The 20,632-nt window shown below is 42.5% G+C and overlaps 1 protein-coding gene across 2 annotated transcripts; it reads left to right on the top strand.

Annotated features, from left to right (window-relative positions):
* Positions 1 to 9: 9 nt before the first annotated feature.
* smarca4b (SWI/SNF related BAF chromatin remodeling complex subunit ATPase 4b) lies at positions 10 to 19,778 on the top strand. 2 transcript variants are annotated; one of them, XM_088419038.1, is made up of 35 exons: positions 10 to 158; positions 673 to 851; positions 1,376 to 1,616; positions 1,730 to 1,862; positions 2,787 to 3,290; positions 3,396 to 3,494; positions 4,523 to 4,781; positions 4,852 to 4,978; positions 5,055 to 5,228; positions 6,166 to 6,339; positions 6,413 to 6,586; positions 6,682 to 6,729; positions 6,799 to 6,929; positions 7,242 to 7,299; positions 7,385 to 7,494; positions 7,622 to 7,769; positions 7,970 to 8,133; positions 8,222 to 8,288; positions 8,432 to 8,542; positions 8,945 to 9,187; positions 9,470 to 9,583; positions 9,742 to 9,849; positions 9,961 to 10,047; positions 10,554 to 10,600; positions 10,676 to 10,842; positions 11,194 to 11,357; positions 11,863 to 12,123; positions 12,223 to 12,300; positions 13,880 to 14,098; positions 14,172 to 14,437; positions 16,124 to 16,232; positions 16,308 to 16,409; positions 16,490 to 16,622; positions 16,716 to 16,855; positions 17,737 to 19,778. In XM_088419038.1, exons 3-35 carry the CDS (start codon positions 1,401 to 1,403, stop codon positions 17,770 to 17,772), a joined length of 4,971 nt encoding a protein of 1,656 aa, XP_088275164.1. In that variant the 5' UTR covers positions 10 to 158; positions 673 to 851; positions 1,376 to 1,400; the 3' UTR covers positions 17,773 to 19,778. The 2 variants fall into 2 exon arrangements, with proteins under 2 accessions (XP_088275164.1, XP_088275163.1); XM_088419037.1 differs by having other exon boundaries at positions 11,863 to 12,300; positions 14,175 to 14,437.
* The last annotated feature ends 854 nt before the right edge of the window (positions 19,779 to 20,632 follow it).

Below are 20,632 nucleotides of genomic sequence, written 5' to 3'. Positions count from 1 at the left end.
GCACTTTATTGCAGCGGTGACTAGACATTCGGTCATAGGAGCTGCGGCGGTGGTACCGGAGCAAGGAGGAGGCGGTGGAAGCGGAGTCGCTCTGTGGCTGGGGGGGCGCTCGAGCCACATCGGTAAAACAAAATCATCATCGCTTGACTGCGAACACGGTGAGTGGATCCGTTTGCTGCGTGTCACCTTGATGCGATGCGTCAAATGTCATCCTCCCCAAATTCCACGCAGAAATCCATCACGGTTTAGCAGTTGTTCGTGCAGGTATTTGCACAGTCCGCCATTGCCCCCCCCCCTTTCTTTTTTGTCTAATATCCAACGCGGCCTTGCAGGCTGTTTGGAAGCAATCCATGTTCAGCGCGTGTTTAATTCACTTTCACTTTTAAGTGCAATTGTGGATGGACGGTGCAGCCGCAACTGCGAATGCCCACCAAGGATGATGATTTGGCGCAGCGGGTCATGAAGGCTTGAGGACAGAATGTACAGTGGACCCTCTCGAAGCAGCTTCATGTCTTTTTTTTTTTTTCCATCATGAGCCACTTCATATTTTATTGTTCCGATTAAATGCATACAAATATGACAAACGTTATAGCAATTATCCCTTCAAGATTACTGGCACCTCTGCTTACGATTTGTTCAAAGCCTTCAAATGAATTAAAATTGTATTTGCAGATGCTCTCATAGCTCCTGGAAATTGTAGAAATGGGGCACCAGACAGAGAATCAAGGTCCTACCAAGGCCATCTCATTCCCCAGACCTCAACCCCATTGAAAAGCTGTGGAGGAACTAAAGAGGAGAGTAAATAGAGGACCTAGGGTACCCTTTGGGGTAGATGGAGGCATTGTAAGGGGGTATGTGAGATTATAAAATATATTTAAAAGGTAGCATCCATGCTAAATTTTGTAAAATGTTTCTTTCGTTGTCATTTAAAAATCTTTACGATGATCCCACTGGACACATGTTGATGATCATTTCTGAGTGGAAAAATATTTATTTATATATATATTTATTTTCTTTTAATTTCCAAATAGTTCATGAGCGATCACTTTCTTTTTTCCCCTAACAAAAATGCTTTGCTCTGGTTCAGGGCTTGGGAGAAAAAAAATGTGTCACAGGGTACTACACAGAAAATAAAAAAGAATGAAAAACACTGATTTTGAGAGAATGTGCTAAGGGGAAAAGTCAAAGATCTCTGTGTTTTCACATCTTGTGAAACAATATATATCGCAGACTGGTGTTTTGTTTGCAAAGGGGGCTGTACAAAGTACTAACATCAGGTTGCTAATAACTGTGACACACAAGTGTTGATGTATGAATTGTTTTTTTTTAATATGGGGTTTTATCTGTTACCTTCATAGTGTCGCTTTCCTTCCAGATCCCTGCTGCAGTAGGCCACCGCCATGTCCACCCCAGATCCCCCCATGGGCGGCAACCCCCGACCGGGTCCATCCCCCGGTCCGGGTCCCTCCCCTGGGGCAATGCTGGGCCCCAGCCCGGGCCCTTCCCCAGGCTCCGCTCACAGCATGATGGGACCCAGTCCCGGTCCTCCTTCCTCTGGACTTTCTCAGCCGGGTCCATCTGGCTACAGCCAGGACAGCATGCACCCCCTGCACAAAGTAAGGATAGTCAAAATACTTGGTACCTGTGTACAAGGTCATTTCATCTTGACTTGAATCACTTAGAAATGCTTTGAAAGGGTCTCCAACAGTATGTTACGTTCTCTTTCCAGCCCATGGAAGGCATGCATGACAAGAGCATGAGCGAGGAGAGTCGCTTCAGTCAAATGAAAGGACTGACGGTGAGGTCGGGCGGACATACCGGTATGGGTCCCCCACCCAGTCCCTTGGACCAACACTCACAAGGTTGGCAAATCAAACATTCCATTCTTAAGTAACTTTCTCCAACGTTGCGCAAGAAATGGGGAGTCTTGTAAGTGGGACGATGATTGATGAGCAATTGTGTGAACTTGGTCTTACCGATAGGGAACCACTTTACCAATTGAAATATGTACTAGAGACTCCCCAATGACATAATAGAGCTTCTCTCTCAGCAGGCTCCTGGATTTCTAATGTTGTTTCTCTGCCCAGTCACTTAAGGAGAAGCTTGTTCCGGGAGCAGTTACTATGTAAAATAAAGGCTTGGTCAGAAACATTTTCCACATTGATAAATACCCACTTTGTCTTTTAATTTCACCACCCCACATGCTCAAATGTTAATAATGAATTTAAATAATTTTCCTCAAGGTAGAAAAAATATATATACATTTTCTATATGTATCTGAATAGCGGCACATTGGAAGAGTGGTTTGCACATCCACCTCACCGGTCAGAGTCCCGAATTCAATTCCAGCTCGCTCCAGGCTTCCTGTGTGGAGTTTGCATGTTCTCCCTGAGCCAGCGTCTGTTGTCTCTGGGCACTCCAGCCTCCTCCCACACTTCAAAAACATGCATAGAAGGTTTATTGGACACCCTAAATTGTCCTTAGGTGTGATTGGGCACATGAATGGTTATTTATCCCTGTGTGCCCTGCCCTTGGCTGGCAACCAGTTTAGGGTATCCACTGTCCATAGGCCGCTGGGATAGGCACCAGCAAGCCAGCGACCTTACTGAAGATAAGTGGCGATAAACAATGGATGGATGGATTTATCCAAATACTTGATAATCAATTACATTTTTTAAAATAGGATCTGAATACCAATAATACTTGCTAGCTGTTTCCCTATAATTTTCCCTTACATGTCCCATTTGAAGTCTGTTTTCATGACCTGACTCCCTGGTGTCTTCCAGGTTATCATTCTCCTTTAGGTGGTTCCGATCATTCGAGTCCAGTCCCTTCCAACGGTCCTCCATCTGGGCCCTTACTACCGTCCTCCTCCTCATCTTCCTCTTCAATTGGTCCCGGCTCCTCCTCCACACCCTTAGAAGGCCCCAGTGGCGACCAGCACTCACTGGGGCCCGGCAGCCGCCAAGGACCACTCAGCGGTTCAGGACCAGGACCCAGCCCCGGACCTAGCCTAAGTTCCACTGTCCCCACCCTCGTGTCAGGCCTTGAATCCGGTGGCCTTTCTGGACCTGGGGGCCCCACTCCTTTCAACCAGAGCCAGCTGCACCAACTCAGAGCTCAGATCATGGCCTATAAGATGCTGGCCCGAGGTCAGCCCCTGCCAGACCACCTCCAGATGGCCGTGCAAGGGAAAAGGCCCATGCCCGGCATGCAGCAGCCCATGGCGAGCTTGACTGCAGGAGCTGGGCCACCAGGACCAATGAGTTCAGGCTACAGTCGTGCTCACGGTGAGGACTGAATGTTGAACCTTTCCCGGGTGTTCTTGAAGCTACACGTGTTTACTCCAGAAAGTAAAAATATATTTAACTCGAAACACATATTTTCCACTCTAGGAATGATGGGCCCCAATATGCCTCCACCAGGTCCATCGGGTTCAGCAGTAGGAATGCAAGGTCAAAACCACAATGCACCACCCAAGTCGTGGCCTGAAGGTTTGTGGCTTCCATCTGCTCAAGGCCAATCACGACACCTTTTGTTTTTTGGACTCAAGCTGAGCTGTTACCTGAATGTAGAGCTCATGCGATGTCATTTCCATTTGAAAATCGAATTAATTAGATCGAATATTGCCATTTTATCTCTGAAAATGCCTACCAGGTTTAGTACCCCATGCAGTTTTGTATCATGGAGTGATGATGTTCATAAATGGTTGAAATACGTTGGCATCGCCTTACATAATCAAAATAACCAGAACAAAACAAAATAAAGCTTGGTCAAGAAAATTGAATAATACTGTGTTGCGTCATAAAGTGATGTGTAATGTAAACAAACTAAAGCAAGTGAAATAGTTTGGTAAAACTTTCCCAGTAATTGGGCTCACCTCAACTTAGTAAAGAAATATATATATATATATATATATATATATATATATATATATATATATATATATATATATATATATATATATATATATATATATATATATATAAAAATGTAGAATGACTATCCATTTGTGTCAGAGCTTCTCTTATGCATTGTGATAACGGTAACTGGGTGTCATAATAATCGGACTCAAACACAAATTGGACACACAAAGTAACAAACTAAAATGTTTAATAACAAAGAAGGCCAAGGCAACATAAAGTAGCAATGGAAAACAGACTGGTTACTCGAAAATACAACCTAGTAGCAACAGAAGAACATAGAGGGTACTTACTTGAACAAAGTAGCAGCAGAGAAAATGACAAAAGGTATTTAACAAAGTATTAGACAAGGTAGCAATGCAGAAAAAAAACTCCATGTAATCAACGAGAAGCATCACAGCAGCAGGTTTAAAGAATTCCCTCCCAGGAAATGGAAACTGCAACCAAAGGAAAGGAACACAAGGTTTAGGGGGAGGGGGGCATTGAACACCACATGCGAAGGAGAATTCAGTAATGTACACTAAACACTTAACTGGAAGATTTTTTGATGACGTTAAACGGTCATAACCCTCCTTGTCCCCTCGCTGTCTTCTCCTCAGGCCCGATGGTGAATGCAGCAGCGCCATCCAACGCCCCCCAAAAGCTGATCCCCCCTCAGCCCACGGGACGACCGTCTCCCGCACCTCCCTCGGTGCCCCCCGCGGCCTCCCCCGTCATGCCACCGCAGACGCAGTCACCCGGCCAGCCGGCGCAGCCCCCTCCCATGATGCCTTACCACAGCAAGCAGAGCCGCATCACTCCCATCCAGAAGCCCTGCGGACTGGACCCCGTGGAGATCCTGCAGGAAAGGGAATACAGGTGCCAACAACGAGGTATGGAACGGGTTTTTGAACAGAACGAGTCTTGATAACTTGATTGTGTGTCGCAGGTTGCAGGCTCGCATCACACATCGTATTGCAGAGCTGGAGAACCTGCCAGGCTCTCTGGCTGGGGATTTACGTACCAAAGCTACTATTGAACTCAAAGCGCTACGACTGCTCAACTTCCAGAGACAGGTGAGCGCCACAGCAGGCGGAAAACAAAACTTTTCAGCACCTGAAAGGGATTTTCGTTGTTGTTTTTGGTCGTCAGCTACGACAAGAGGTAGTGGTGTGCATGCGTCGCGACACTGCTCTTGAAACAGCCCTGGATGCCAAGGCTTACAAACGTAGCAAACGCCAAAGCCTGAGAGAGGCTCGCATCACGGAGAAACTGGAGAAACAGCAGAAGATCGAACAAGAGCGTAAGCGAAGGCAAAAGCATCAGGTAGGTGAACATTTACCAATTGCTGGCGAAATCCTGAAAAAAAACATTGCTTTCAAGTTAAGGTCCCAAAATAAATGTACACTGTTTGATCTATTAGAATTTACTGTATGCTCTCTGAGATCAATCAAATTGCTAGCTTCAGCAAAATAGCAATACTAGCAATACTAATACTACTACCGATTTTGAGCCTTGTATCGCAATTTTCGATAGATTTTCCTTTTTGTTTGGTCCACACGTATGTCATAGCGATTATTTAATAAACCAATAATTCCAAATGTACACAGCAGCCAACTTCACATTATTCACAAGTGGACATTTTTTTTTGGTTCCCTTTAAATGTACTTCGCAAGCATCTGCCTGCCATTTAAAATTTGCATCTCACATTGCGCTGAATTGAAGGGAATAACGAGAGCTGCTCCAACTAGTCAGTTAAATTTCCTCCCACAACAACACAGATGCCATCCCTGCTAATCTACGAAAATACCCAAAAAAGGAAAACCACCCATGACCATGTGGAGGGAATAGTAATACAGTATTAGAGGGATAAAAGGCATATTTTCTTAATAAAGTCATATGAGATTAAATTTTCAGTAAGCAGTGCTCTGGTTGTGTAAAATTCACATTTTCACTTTTTTCTTTTTAGAATAAAGCTCGATACTCAATACCACCTTTTTTCAGACCAATACCAATACAAGGACTCAACTCTTGAGAAGTCACCAAGTTCCGCTACACTACGACTGTACTTCAGATGGATGAAATTTATCCCAAAGAAATCAATGACAAATCATTTTAAAGAGAGTAAAATAAAAAATAAAATTTGTCGATACAGCAGGTGTACTTAATGAACTGTCCAGAGAGCTGAGTGCATTTTCTTTTCCTTGCCTTGCGTATTCATTAACTTTTGCGTTCCTCCATCTCGCTCGCCATGTCCTGGCAGGAGTACCTCAACAGTATTCTTCAACATGCCAAAGACTTCAAGGAGTATCATCGTTCCATCACAGGCAAAATTCAAAAGCTGACCAAAGCTGTGGCCACCTACCACGCCAACACCGAGCGCGAGCAGAAGAAAGAGAACGAGCGCATTGAGAAAGAGCGAATGAGGAGACTCATGGTAACGTACAGCCCCCAGATATCACTTGTACCCCCACCAGCAGACTTCCCCTTGCATAATTCTTTCCACGCAGGCTGAAGATGAGGAGGGCTACCGGAAACTGATCGACCAGAAGAAGGACAAGCGTCTGGCCTACCTTCTGCAGCAGACTGATGAATACGTAGCCAACCTCACTGAGCTGGTCCGCGCGCACAAGGCTGCGCAGGCCCTCAAGGAGAAGAAGAAGAAGAAAAAGAAGAAGAAGAAGGTATGTCGCTGCAGAGTAAAGTTACTAATAACATAAGATGGGCACAATCTTAAAAGGAATTCTGCAAATTGCAAACGACTGCTCAATTTCTTTAGCTGGAGAGTCCAGAGGGGCAGACTCCAGCATTGGGACCTGATGGAGAGGTGAGCAGTCACAACCACGCAAAATTAGATGCTTCTTTTTCACTGACTTATTTAGAATTGAATCTGCAGCCTCTGGATGAGACCAGTCAGATGAGTGACCTGCCTGTGAAGGTCATCCACGTGGACAGTGGCAACATCTTGACCGGGGTGGACGCTCCTAAGGCGGGGCAGCTGGAGACATGGCTGGAGATGAACCCTGGGTGGGAAGACAACATTTGTCTTTTTTTGTTCAGTGATCAACCTCTGAACAGATGTACATTATCACTTATCAGTAATAAATTAGTTCCTTTCTTTTGGGTGGTATAAATTCTATCATAATAGATCAATTTATTGAGCAGGTATAGCTTTCATCCATTTGACCTCTGAACCTTGAGGCAGATGTGCTAACCACTCTTCCACCGAGCCACACTCGATATTTAGCCACGTAATATAAATAATGGAAAAAAAAATACATTGGGACAAATATGGTGGCAGGGGATTGTGTTGTGAAAAACAATTTACTTTGTTTGTAGTTATGAGGTGGCCCCACGCTCCGACAGTGAAGACAGCGAGGATGAAGAGGAGGAGGAGGTGAATGTTTTCATTTATTTACTGTACCTCCTCCAATTGTTTAGAAAATGCCCTGTAAACAAAAACGGAACCTGCTGTGTGGCAGGAGGAAGAGGAGGATCACCAGCCTTCAACCGCGCCAACAGAAGAAAAGAAGAAGATTAGCGACCCTGACAGTGAGGACGTGTCAGAGGTGGACGTGCGACACATCATTGAGTGAGTAGACCACCGAATAGGAATTCTTCTTTCGCTTGCTCACTCAAGAATTAGAGATCATTGTTTTCAGGCAATTCCGATTCAACTGTCTTGTTTTCATTCAAATCAATAAGCGTTGCTCCCGCAGGAACGCCAAACAGGATGTGGATGACGAGTACAGTGGAGCAGCGTTTGCACGAGGACTTCAGTCTTACTACGCTGTGGCTCATGCTGTCACTGAGAAGGTGGAAAAGCAGTCCACTTTATTAATAAATGGACAACTCAAACAGTATCAGGTAAACATGTGTAGCCTAGTTTTTACAAGTCTAGTTTTTACAAGCTTAGACCTATTGAGAAAGTCAAGCCACAGCGCAGCTCAAAAAAGAAACTCACAGAAGTTGATTGACAGGTGAAATATGTTCGATCACCTTCGTTGTGTCATATCATGCCACCTTGTTGTGTCCATACAATAAGAAATACTTGCGGTTGATATCAGATCAAAGGTTTGGAGTGGCTGGTGTCGCTGTACAACAACAATCTGAACGGTATTCTGGCTGATGAAATGGGCCTGGGCAAAACCATCCAGACCATCGCGCTCATCACGTACCTCATGGAGCACAAGCGGCTCAATGGACCCTACCTCATTATCGTGCCCCTCTCGTGAGTTTAATTAATTGTTTTGTTCTGCATGAGGTTTGAAGTAAAAATCAAGTCGATGTGGGACTGAACTTTTTTTTCTGACCGCCAGAACTCTTTCAAACTGGGTGTACGAGTTTGACAAGTGGGCACCCACTGTTGTTAAAGTATCCTATAAGGTAGGTTTACGATGTTACGCTCTACGTCATAGGTCGAACTCCAGTACTCGATGGCTGTGTGTGTATGTGCATATATATATATATATATATATATATATATATATATATATATATTTCTGACAGTTTTTCTGTTGTGCTTTTAGGGTTCTCCAGCTGCCAGACGAGCTTTTGTCCCTCAGTTGCGCAGTGGCAAGTTTAATGTTCTCCTAACCACTTATGAGTACATCATCAAGGACAAGCAAGTCCTGGCTAAGGTCAGCTTTACTAGCACCCTTTTTTCACACAAAATACAGTTAGTCATATTATTATCCATCCAGACGGCCATTTTCTGAATTGCTTGTCCACACTCGACGGGTGGGCTTTCAGTTTTTTATCCCAGCAGTCTTTTGGTAGCAGGTGGGGTAGACTTGACTTGGTTGCCAGCCAATCGCAGGGCACACCAAGACGAACAATCATTTACACTCACAATCTCACTTAAGGGCAATTTGGGTTGCTGTAGACCAGGCTTCATGCAGATCATTCAAGGCTTTAGGACCCAGCCTAGCTCATGAGGATAGATAGACCAAAGAATCATCCGAATGTGCTATTGACCTTGACGGATTCGCTTAAATAACATTTTTTTTCTCAGTTTTACTTATTTGGTTAACCTGCCCCAGATCCGCTGGAAGTACATGATTGTGGATGAGGGCCATCGCATGAAGAACCACCATTGTAAGCTGACCCAGGTTCTGAACACACACTACCTGGCGCCAAGGCGGGTGCTGCTGACCGGTACGCCACTCCAGAACAAACTCCCCGAACTGTGGGCGCTGCTCAACTTCCTCCTGCCCACCATCTTTAAGAGCTGCAGCACTTTCGAGCAGTGGTTCAATGCCCCTTTTGCGATGACTGGAGAGAAGGTAAGTGGATTGCACTTTATGGAGGTTTATTGTATACACCTCCATTTACCATTCTGTAAAAACAGCAGGTTTATGATGTAAAAGGTGTACTGCATATAAAATAGAAACCTTCCAAAAGGTACACTTTTTGAAAAATGGGAAAATGGAGGCCTCTTTTTGAGAGTTTAATTGTTTTAAGCGGGTGGCGTACCCTGTGTAGCAGACACCATTTGATGGACAGTGACATATGATTTGCTGTCCTATCTGTATGTCTCAACTCACTGTGTCCATCGCGCCCTGCAGGTGGATCTCAACGAAGAGGAGACCATCTTGATCATCCGTCGTCTTCACAAAGTGCTCCGCCCCTTCTTGCTGCGCAGGTTGAAGAAAGAAGTGGAAGCACAGCTTCCAGAGAAGGCATGAATGTTCTTGTTTGCAAAGAGAACCATATCAATGTACCAGTGTGCTTTCGGGTCTGAATCTTGTTGGTGTTGGTTTCTGATGGATCGGTTCATTGTTATTTGGGCTTGTTTTCATCTCATTCCTCCCCCAATGCACATTGTGCATCCTTGCAGGTTGAGTACGTCATCAAGTGTGACATGTCATCTCTCCAGCGAGTGCTCTATAGACACATGCAGGCCAAAGGCGTTTTGCTGACAGACGGCTCTGAGAAAGACAAAAAGGTAGCGTATATACTCATGGTTTTAGGGTTTCATTAAATCTTGAGACTGGCAATCAACTTGTGACTTAAAGTGAAAAGTATTTTAATGTTGTTTTATGATGTGTATGATCAGGGCAAAGGAGGTACCAAGACATTGATGAACACTATCATGCAGCTGAGGAAGATCTGTAACCATCCATACATGTTCCAACAGATTGAGGTACCATTGAATTACCTTTGAATTACCATTTGAATTACCTTACAAAAAAGTGTTAGGACCACAAAAAAAAAACAAGACCTCATGGAAACAACTACAAGAATAAAAATGAATTTATTACCAGAACAATGTTCATACAATACAATGCAAATAGCCTGGGCCATGAATATTCGGGCCTACATACAATCCTATTTTTTTTTTACATGTTCATAGTTGCCCTCCTGGCCATGGTACTGCTGAGCAGTCACTTGTGCCACTGCTGTTTGTCTCTTAAGAAGTACAAACTTCTTGTGAAATGCTTAAAAATGGTTATAATAATACGATTTGGGCAGCATGGTGGAACAGTGTTTATTACGTTTTGCTCATAGTTTAGTCCTGTGCTCAAATCTTGGCTTAGGTAGATTTTTAATGTTGTGGCCATGCACAATTGACTTATCTCCAGGTAGTCTGACCTGCTCCAATATTCCCAAAACATGTCTAATTTATGAATGGCTTCTCTGTTTTTGAAGGAATCCTTCTCTGAACATTTAGGGTTCTCTGGCGGAATAGTCCAGGGGTAAGTGCTAATTACTGACCCCATTTAAACACATGCGCTCGGTGTAATGTAATCTCTTTTTTATGTGTGCGTCAGCCCTGATTTGTATCGCGCTTCTGGAAAATTTGAGGTGTTGGATCGGATCCTGCCCAAGCTGCGAGCAACAAACCATAAGGTATTGCTCTTCTGTCAGATGACCTCACTCATGACCATCATGGAGGACTACTTTGCCTACCGCAGCTTCAAGTATCTGCGCCTGGATGGTAAATCCAAATTTTAATAACTTGTACTTTGGTATATGTTGTTTGGCTTTGTTTTGCTGGGAGTTGAATTCCCTTTCAAAGGAACTATGTCAAGAAGGCACGGTGCAGATTAAAGAAATGACATCAAATAATTTCAGTGTTTAAGACTAAACTGAATAAACTATTTGCAAAGAAGTGTACATTTTCTGGTACATTTTTTTCTCTATTTTCATGATACTTCCCATGGGAACTCAGCAGAATAAATAGCAATGCCAATGACATTGTTTTTTTTTTTTCTTTATTATATTGTATGTCAATCTATCAGGTATATGGTGTCATTAGTTTATCATTGTTCACGTGTCATCCTGCCAGGTACCACGAAGGCTGAAGACAGAGGAATGTTACTGAAGACTTTCAATGATGCCGAATCTGAATATTTCATATTCCTCCTAAGCACTAGAGCTGGAGGCCTGGGGCTCAACCTTCAATCTGCCGACACCGTCATCATCTTTGACTCAGATTGGAACCCGCACCAGGTTTCACTACAGTTGTCTCTTTTTTTTCTGTCACTTTTTTGTTATTATTTCTGATTTGTTAGGTGTTAGAAAAAAGAGACATCTAATTACAATGACGATAGAAAGTTTATGTTTCTGTTAAACTGGCACCGTCATAGAAAGAAAATATTTTGAACAATGGTTTAACTATTGTAACTCATACAAGTGTAAAAATGAATCAACCACTTCTTAGTGAAAGTAAAAAGAGAAAACAAAAAAAAGACAAAGAGAGGTATTTGTCCATTACAGCAGCATGTTGTATATCTTAGTTAAATGTCAGTAATGTAAAATAAGATTAACTCCTTCTTTAACTTGAACAGGAAGTAAGATGTCTGTGGAGCTTTAGCTGTTTTGAAATGTGAGCCTTCTCCCTGTAACTTTCTGGGCTATATTTTGGCCGGTGCAGGTCTAGAATAGTGTGCATTGGAACATAATATTCAAGTAGAACTTGGATGAAACAAATCACTTTGTTTTGCGGCGCCCTCAGGACCTGCAGGCCCAAGACAGAGCCCACAGAATAGGCCAACAAAACGAGGTGCGCGTGCTGCGCCTGTGCACAGTCAACAGCGTGGAGGAGAAGATCTTGGCCGCCGCCAAGTACAAACTGAACGTAGACCAAAAGGTGATCCAGGCAGGCATGTTCGACCAGAAGTCGTCCAGCCATGAGCGCAGGGCCTTCCTGCAAGCCATCCTGGAACACGAGGAGCAAGACGAGGTCTGGGGACAAGACGTGTGTCTACGGATGAATGTGTGTGCGTGCACCAGCAACACAGCAGTTTTGGGGCGTCTTTGGACGAGGGTTTCCTTGCTTATGCTCTGCTTGCCAATGTGCGTCTGCTGTATTCAGGAGGAGGACGAGGTCCCTGACGACGAGACGGTCAACCAGATGATTGCCAGGAGTGAGGAGGAGTTTGATCAATTTATGGTGAGTGTTAGGACAAACACCAGCTGTTTTCCCTCCAGGGAAGGAAACAACAAAGAAACTAGGCAACAGAACAATCAATTAGCAGTACTGTATAAATGTTATTATTGTTTTTGTTTTGTTTTGTCGTTCGTTTGCTTTTTCACATTATTTTAGATGGCAAAAATAATGTTTTCATGGAAACTGCTCCAAGAAATATTTGGATAATCCCTGTGTCAATAGTGAAAGCCAAGTCACGGCTCTAAACCGCTTCCCCATTCAGTTGCACAAGTCAACATGACTTGCATAACTCCGGCTTACTTACTGTTATATACAAATATACTGTACTGTTACTGTGTGGTAAATAGCATGACCACGCCTTGTAAATTAAAGTAAACACCGTAAAGTAAAATAGGATTGTAGAGACATTAACCTGTTTTAAACCGTGTCTCCAAGTCTCTTAATGGATTGTAGAATGCCTTTATTGTCATTGTACAGCAGATGCACAACAAAACTGTGAATTTGCTAAGAAAAAGCTAAGCATGCACCTGTCAGAGCCGCCATCTTGTAGCTCTGTATACGCTACAGCGTATATTTATATTGCGGACTGGGGGGGGGGGGTGCTGGCTGCTCTAAAAACCACATCATCCTTCTCACAATGTATGTAATATCAACAGCAGCCAGAGGTAGCGCCAAAAAAACAAAGGTCAAGCACAAACGTATGAACTGTTGAACTAAATCATCTCCAAAACATTATTTCGGGTGCAGCCCACGCGGCCCGGTACCAGTTGATCCACGGACCGGTACCGGTCTGTGGGGGTTGGGGACCACTGCGCTCTAGTATATAACTAACAAAAGCAAACATCATGAAAACCATTTAACAATAACAACAGGCACGGCATAAAACTGACATTCCTACACATGGTAATTGCCTTGTATACCTTGTACAATGACAATAATGGTATTCTATTCTTTATGCTTTGTTGTTTAAAGCCAGAATAGATGAGAGAGGACAGGTTCAAAGTCATCTTTCACAAGTGGATCAGAGATGTTAAGATCACAGCATGCATGAGGTCACACGTCGACTACATGCGGCATGACTGTGATGCACTTTTTGACTAAAATCTTCTAAATTAATCAATGATTATCACTGTCCTTCCATGTATAATAGCATTTATTAAGTCACACAATGGTTGGGGAAGAATATTTACTTGGGAAAAACAAAATCAATAAATATTTCAGGGATGGTTTTAAACAGGTTTTGCTCGTTTATTAACTCATTCAGTGCCAGCTTTTTTCAGACCCTCCTTTACCTGTGTATGTGGGGAAAAAAAAGGCTAAATAAGTTCATCGAATTTAATGTCTGGACTCGTACAAATACGTACAAACGTCTAAATACGCTTTTGGGATTAAAGGCGTCAATATGCGTACTTTAACATCACATTTTCTCTTAGCTCGTGAATAGCTTGGTTTTTCTTTTAATTTAAGAAAAAAAAATCAAAGTTTTACCCAAGACCGCAATAGATCCTGAGCAAGAGGGACCTGAAGAGAAATGTGAGTCACAGATGTATCAAAAAAAAGTTTTGGTTTGGTTCTCTGGCAGCGCATGGACCTGGACCGGCGGCGCGAAGAGGCCCGCAATCCGCGTCGCAAGCCTCGTCTGATGGAGGAGGACGAGCTGCCTACCTGGATCATGAAGGACGACGCCGAGGTGGAGCGTCTCACCTGCGAGGAGGAGGAGGAGAAAATGTTCGGGCGAGGCTCTCGCCAGCGCAAGGAAGTGGACTATAGCGATTCGCTGACCGAGAAGCAGTGGCTCAAGGTAATTGGAGGAAAAGGGGCAGGGAGAACTAAGGGAAGACGGCGAGGACTCACTCTCGGTTTTCCTTCCCGAGCAGGCCATCGAGGAGGGCACCTTGGAGGAGGTGGAAGAGGAGGTGCGGCACAAGAAGACCACCCGCAAGAGGAAGCGTGATCGGGACCTGGACGTCCCTGCGTCCTCGTCCTCCTCGGGAGGAAGAGGGCGCGGGGACAAAGATGATGATGCAAAGAGGCAGCGAAAAAGGGGGCGACCACCTGTGGAGAAGATATCCCCCAACCCTCCTGCTCTCACCAAGAAGATGAAGAAGATCATCGATGCCGTCATCAGATACAAAGACGGGTAGAAAATCTTACTGATTTTGTTCTAAATGCAGTCATTGGCTTTTTCATGAGATCCAATCCATGAGCTGGATCAAAAATTCAGCATTTCAGACCTCTGCCAAAATTTTAGAGGTATTCCTAATAGCCCATGACTCGCAAACCCAAAATGTTTTGGACAAACAGATCAATAAGATCACTTTTGCGTAATCAATCCATTCATCCATCCATTTTCTATATCAGCTTATCCCCACAGGGGTCGCAGGCTTGCTGGTGCTCAGCTGGCTTCGGGCAGTAGGCGAGGGACACCCTGAACTGGTTGCCAGCTAATTGTAGGGCACACAGAAATGAATGACCAATCATGCGCCCAATCACACCTAAGGACAGTTTAGTATGTCCAATTCACCTGCCATGCATGTTTTTGGGGAGTAGGAAGCCGGAGTGCCCGGAGAGAACTCACGCAGGCTCGGGGAGAACATGCAAACTCCACACAGGAAGGCTGGAGCCAGGTGGATTTGAACCGGGAGGCGGACATGCTATTCACTGCGCCACCGAGCCGCCCTTGCGTATTCTATACAAACACAAATTAAAACTTTCTTTTTTTGCAGAGATAATAATCTTTGCTGGTTGCATGGCACTGTGGAAAAGGAACTCGATTGTGCCAGATAAAACAGTAATCAAATTGGCTGTGTTGTGGAATTTTCAGGATTTAGCCGGAAATGGATAAAAAAAAATCTTGAAATCAAATGGTCTCGTATTTAGGTTTCCTTTATTTGAAACTTCAAAGACACGAGTCTTGAGAGAACAGTCGGGTGTTCTCTAAGAGAGTGTGAAGGGACACGTAAAACTGAAGATTCTTATTCACTCATTGGGAGTGAACGCCTACAAGATAAAAACCTGACCTAAACACACAAAAGAAACAGTTCTTTGTTCTACATGCTTATCAGTATTTGGGGTGGAAGAAATTTACAACCCAAAGGGAGGCAAAACCATAAAGAGTGAAAGTGGGTGTCTTGAACTCGCTAACCTGTCAGGGTCAGTTTATCCTACACAACTATTTCTTATGCTTGGTTTAGTGAAAATGTCTTTGTTAAAACAATGCCAGGTGGTCAGTGAATAACATAATGTTAAACTAATATAGGCTAAATACTAATTTTCCATCACAGCCGCTGCATTAAATACACAAGTATTATTACTATTATGTTTTTGAATAGTTATAAAATGTTTTTTGAAATATATAGTACATATATTTTATTACATGATAGCTATAATTATGATAACATTTTTTGATGTTTTCAAATTTGATGTATTTAAATGTTCTTTTCAGTTGGTCAATGATTCGTGTGCGAGGTTTCATATAATTTTACTCCAAATGTAGATGTGATTTGAAAACTCTACGTGCATCAGCACGCAGGCAAACCTAGTGAGGATTCAAAATTCAAGAGTTTTATTGCCGAATACATAGTAATACCACACAATAAAATTCTTATTCTGTTCATTTCCCTGAGCAGACTCCAATCCATAATCAAGCAAACAATAAGGTAGGCAATAAAACAAAAACAACAAAACAAAAAAAAACAGTAATAACAAGTGACAAATGAATAGACTTATATTTGCTACCTCTCTTTCTATTAATCTAATGTCTGTTCTCCCAACATCCTGGAGTCTGAGATTTCTTTTTTCATCTTGATGATGTCACTTCCTGCAGCACTAGCGGACGTCAGCTCAGTGAGGTGTTCATCCAGCTGCCATCTCGCAAAGAGTTACCCGAATACTACGAGCTGATCCGCAAGCCGGTGGACTTCAGGAAGATCAAAGTAATGTCACGGCGCATCATTCACTTTTTTCAGATGATTTTATTTTAAAAATGTGACATGGTTCTGCACCCCTAGGAGAGGATACGAGGTCACCGCTACCGCAGTCTTGGCGATCTGGAGAGAGATGTTATGCTGCTTTTTCAAAATGCTCAAACCTTCAACCTGGAGGGATCCCTGGTGAGGGCAAATTGCGGGAGAACCTCTTTAGAAATGATGAGGAGGATGATGATGAAGTTCCCTGCTGTGGTTGTGAGCAGATATACGAGGACTCCATCGTGCTGCAGTCAGTCTTCACCAGTCTGAGGCAGAAGATCGAGAAGGAGGAGGAGAGTGATGGGGAGGACAGCGAGGAGGAGGAGGACGAGCAGGACGATGGATCTGAATCGGAATGTGTGTATTGATATTCTATTTTTCATTCTTCTCTGCATTCGCCTAGCTCTATGCGTCTCATTTAGACCTTGTTTCGTTCGTGTGTGTGTTTAGCACGTTCCGTCAAAGTCAAGATCCGACTGGGCAAGAAGGAGCGAGGCGGGGATCGAGGAAAGGGGCGCAGCAGACGATCGGGGCGCACTAGAGCCAAACCTGTGGTTAGTGATGATGACTCTGAGGAAGAACAAGAAGAGGTAATTCACTGCGTTGAGTGTGTAGGTGTGTGTGTGTGCATACTTGTGTGTGTGTGTGTACACGTATGTCTTACTATTACAACAGTAATATTTAGGGATTTCCAGTTCCCAATCATGTAATCAAAAAATTGGGCCCAATCACGTCTTTGTAGCTGATCGAAACTGGGCCAAAAAGATTGGGTCGCTGTTTATTTATTTATTTGTTTGTTTAAGGAACAAACGAACCCAAAGGTACACAGACATTGCCAAAAGAAAAGGTATATGCAGTTATTTAAGTTTCACACCACATCAAAACACGGCTGGAAACAGCGGAAGTAAACACAGCTAATGGTTTGAAGCTTCTGGTAGTTGTCGCAGGATGCTAACGTGAGTCTAGCGTCATTTAACAATGATACAGTTTGTGATGTGGAAATCTCATAACGTAGAAAGTGGAGACACAGACCATTTCACATGGCAGAAAGGATAGATTACAGATTATTATAGATTACATTACTTTCCAATTAGGCTTTCCAGTTTGGCCGTACTGAAAAGTCATAACATGAGCTGAGCCTCTCGGCCTGTATGTGACTTATACTGCCCCCAGGGGGCCAAGGTGCACACACTAGACTGAGCAGCACAATGTGCATTGAAGGATAAATGTGGCAAAAAAATTGTATTGCCATTGAGGTATGAAATTACGTACCCCTGCTTTCGAGGAACCAAGTGCAGGATTATTCGCAATTTCAGTAATGAACACTATGCTGAAATATTTAATATTTTTCCCTGTAATCAAAGCAAAGCCAATGCGTGTCTTTAGTATGACCAGATATATTCAATACAAATGTGGAAGTAGACTCACTCTGTCATTTGTGTGTGTGTGCGTGCGCACGTGTATTGTGCAGGAGCATTCCCTCAGTGCCACTGATGAAGAATCCTGAACAACACTATGATGTAATGTGAGAGGTGTGCTTTTGAAGGGATGTTCCACCTGCTTGCACATTTTCAGCGCATCTGCACACTAAACCGCTATCCACCAAGCAAGATTAAACAAAGGGTTTGCAAGAATGCAAATGTATATGTTCAGTCAAGGACTTCATTATGTGTCCATCTGCATCGGCCCAGTTTTTGCTTTTATTTGTTTTGTCTTTCTCCTCTATTCCAGTTCACTAATAAGATGTGTGTATATAGTGGTTGTAGGACGCTGTTCAAACTTTATTGAGAGGTTTCGGAACTAATTAATTGCACTAAGTTGCATTTTAATAAAATACAAATACTTGTACTGTACTTAACAAAATAATATGTGCTTTTCCAATCCAAATACATTTTGGTTTCCCTATAAGCCTAACCTAACCCTAACCCACAATATTGCTGTCAAACAACAATATTGACTTTATCTTAGAAAATGCAGTCAATTTGAAATTTGCTCCCAGTTTCTCTTCTTTTAGCCCATTATAGAGACAAGTTTTGCTTGTCCGACAAAAGCGATTGATGTGAACATTACGTTGTGGGATTGCGTTCCCTGAAATACATTTTGCATTTAGGTGATAGCATAGCATGAAAAAGTTCAAGAATGAACTTTTTTTGCGTAATTTGCACAGACCAGTTCTCTTATTTACATTTTCTTTGGGCATTTTTTTCAAATAGATTTTATTTCACCTTGAATCTTGCTTTGAATATTATTGAAAATTTGCATTCAAATATTTGTTTTTGTTTTACTGTGGTTATTTAATACAAATTTGCACATTGTGATCCCAACCCAAGCCTTTGCAGTTCTGAAATTGCAACACTTGGAAGACTTCAAGTTGATTATGTTTTTCTGTATGAAAATGAATTTGGCCATTTTAAGGTAAATACATATACAATGGTTATTTTTACTTAATTACGACGGTGTGCTTAACAATACATGTATGAATTATTTACAAAAACTGAGAAATCAAACCTTTCCACTCCTGCCCTCCAATACCTTTGAACTTGCCAAAAGAAAAAAAAATGAGATGAGACTTTTTGTGAAACTACAGTTTATGTTCTGACACACAGTCAGCTGACTTCAAACCAGAATTGTGTGTACTTCTTTGATAGGATTGAATGTTTTAATTTTGGATTATTGCTATTCATTTTTAAATGTAACAATAATGGGTAACCAAATGGCAATATGCCGTGGAACAATGACAAAGATCATGAGTGTTAAAAAGGCACAAGATGGAACAATCCAGTGTTTATTCAGATACGGTATGCTCTGTAAAGTGTTAAGATGTGCCTACATATAAAAGATGAGCTCATTTGGCAAACAAACCTCTTAGAACTACTGAATTTAGTAATAAATGCTGAATGTATATAGAAAATGTTTCATGACTGCCAAAAAGCAACCGCCCTGGATCAAACAGTCAGACGTTCGAAAGCAGCATGTGTTTTTTTGCAGACTGTATGTTTGAGCCTGAAACACTTCTCCAAACTGTGAGGTGTTGGACAACGTTGACGTGATGGGGGGTTAACAAAGGTGGCGCTTCATGTTTGTGTACGCTTGCATCAAAACAGCCTGAATGCTGCTGCTTGCACGTCTGGTAGCACTTCAAACTTATTAGAGTACACCGAGGTCTCGATCCAGCCACTATGTACTTTATCTTTAATAGCTTACTAATGTTTTCTGTATGTGGTGAATTTTGGTTGGCAATTTTTTTCCTATTAGTTTGTTTTCAATTTCAAGACAAAGGACCAGAGGGACGATGGCTCTTCTCTGCTTGTGGACGCCTCATGGCCAGACGGTGTTGGATATTCTGTATTTGTACGATTTGTTTTGGTGAATCTTGACAACTGTATTTTACTGTACTTTTATTATCATGGTAGGTAGTCAAGAACATGCAACCAAAGCATCAACACTTCTGTCTGTGCTGTGTTGTGTTGGTGTACCTGGAAAGTACATTGTAACAATAAATGTAAAAGTTGATTTGTTTGTTTATATCTGTGTTATGATTAGGCATCCGTTTTATGGAGTGTTGTCCACTTGGTTGCAGGTGAGATGGAGTCTATCCAGCTCACTGTGTGAACATACAGATCACCATTCATTCACATTCACACCTAGAGACATTTTAAAGCAGGGGTCACCAACCTTTTTGAAACTGAGAGCAACTTCTTTGGTGCGGAGTAATACCAAGGGCTACCAGTTTACGTGAAGATGCCGATCATGTTAATGATTTTTCACAATAATTAAGGAACAGCTGTAGTGAATCTGTAAATCAAGTGTAATATGTAATGTCAATGTAATACACGTATAATTGTTTGTAAAATTAAGAGAAAATCACAAACGTTCTTTTTGTTGTAAGCTTTTTGCATAACAGGCCCGTGGGCTATTCATGTGACCCCTGTGATAACGTATATCTGATCAAAATGAATAGATGTTTTAATTATTCGGAATCATACACAACTGAAGGTCATATCCGAAAATGCTTTTGTTCTCTACAAGTTTAAAATAATTCAAAAAGCAAAAAAAAACAAACAACAACTAACAAGTGTGTTTAAAAAGGTTAAAAAAGAAAACATTTCAAACTAAAATGATATCAACTCCATACTTATCTGACTTATGCAACTATTCGAATTGACCACACGGATGCGCTCTCATGCAGGTTTAATCAGTTGCGAGTAGCTGAGGATGTAACTGTTGGTCCCGAATTTAGATAACACTGGATGGGTGTTGTCAAGCGAGGTTCCTCACTCAAAAGCGTCTAAATCAGATCCTTTTTGACCCAACGTTGGCTTAACTGCTTCACCTATTGTTTAACGTTTATCATAGCTGTTTTAAGT

This window comes from Hippichthys cyanospilos, chromosome 7, assembly GCF_059441005.1.
Source record: "Hippichthys cyanospilos isolate Australia breed blue-spotted pipefish chromosome 7, RoL_Hcya_1.0, whole genome shotgun sequence".
Taxonomy (NCBI): Eukaryota; Metazoa; Chordata; class Actinopteri; order Syngnathiformes; family Syngnathidae; genus Hippichthys; species Hippichthys cyanospilos.
Note: the sequence above shows the minus strand (reverse complement) of the source record. Positions and strands in the feature narration are given on the sequence as shown.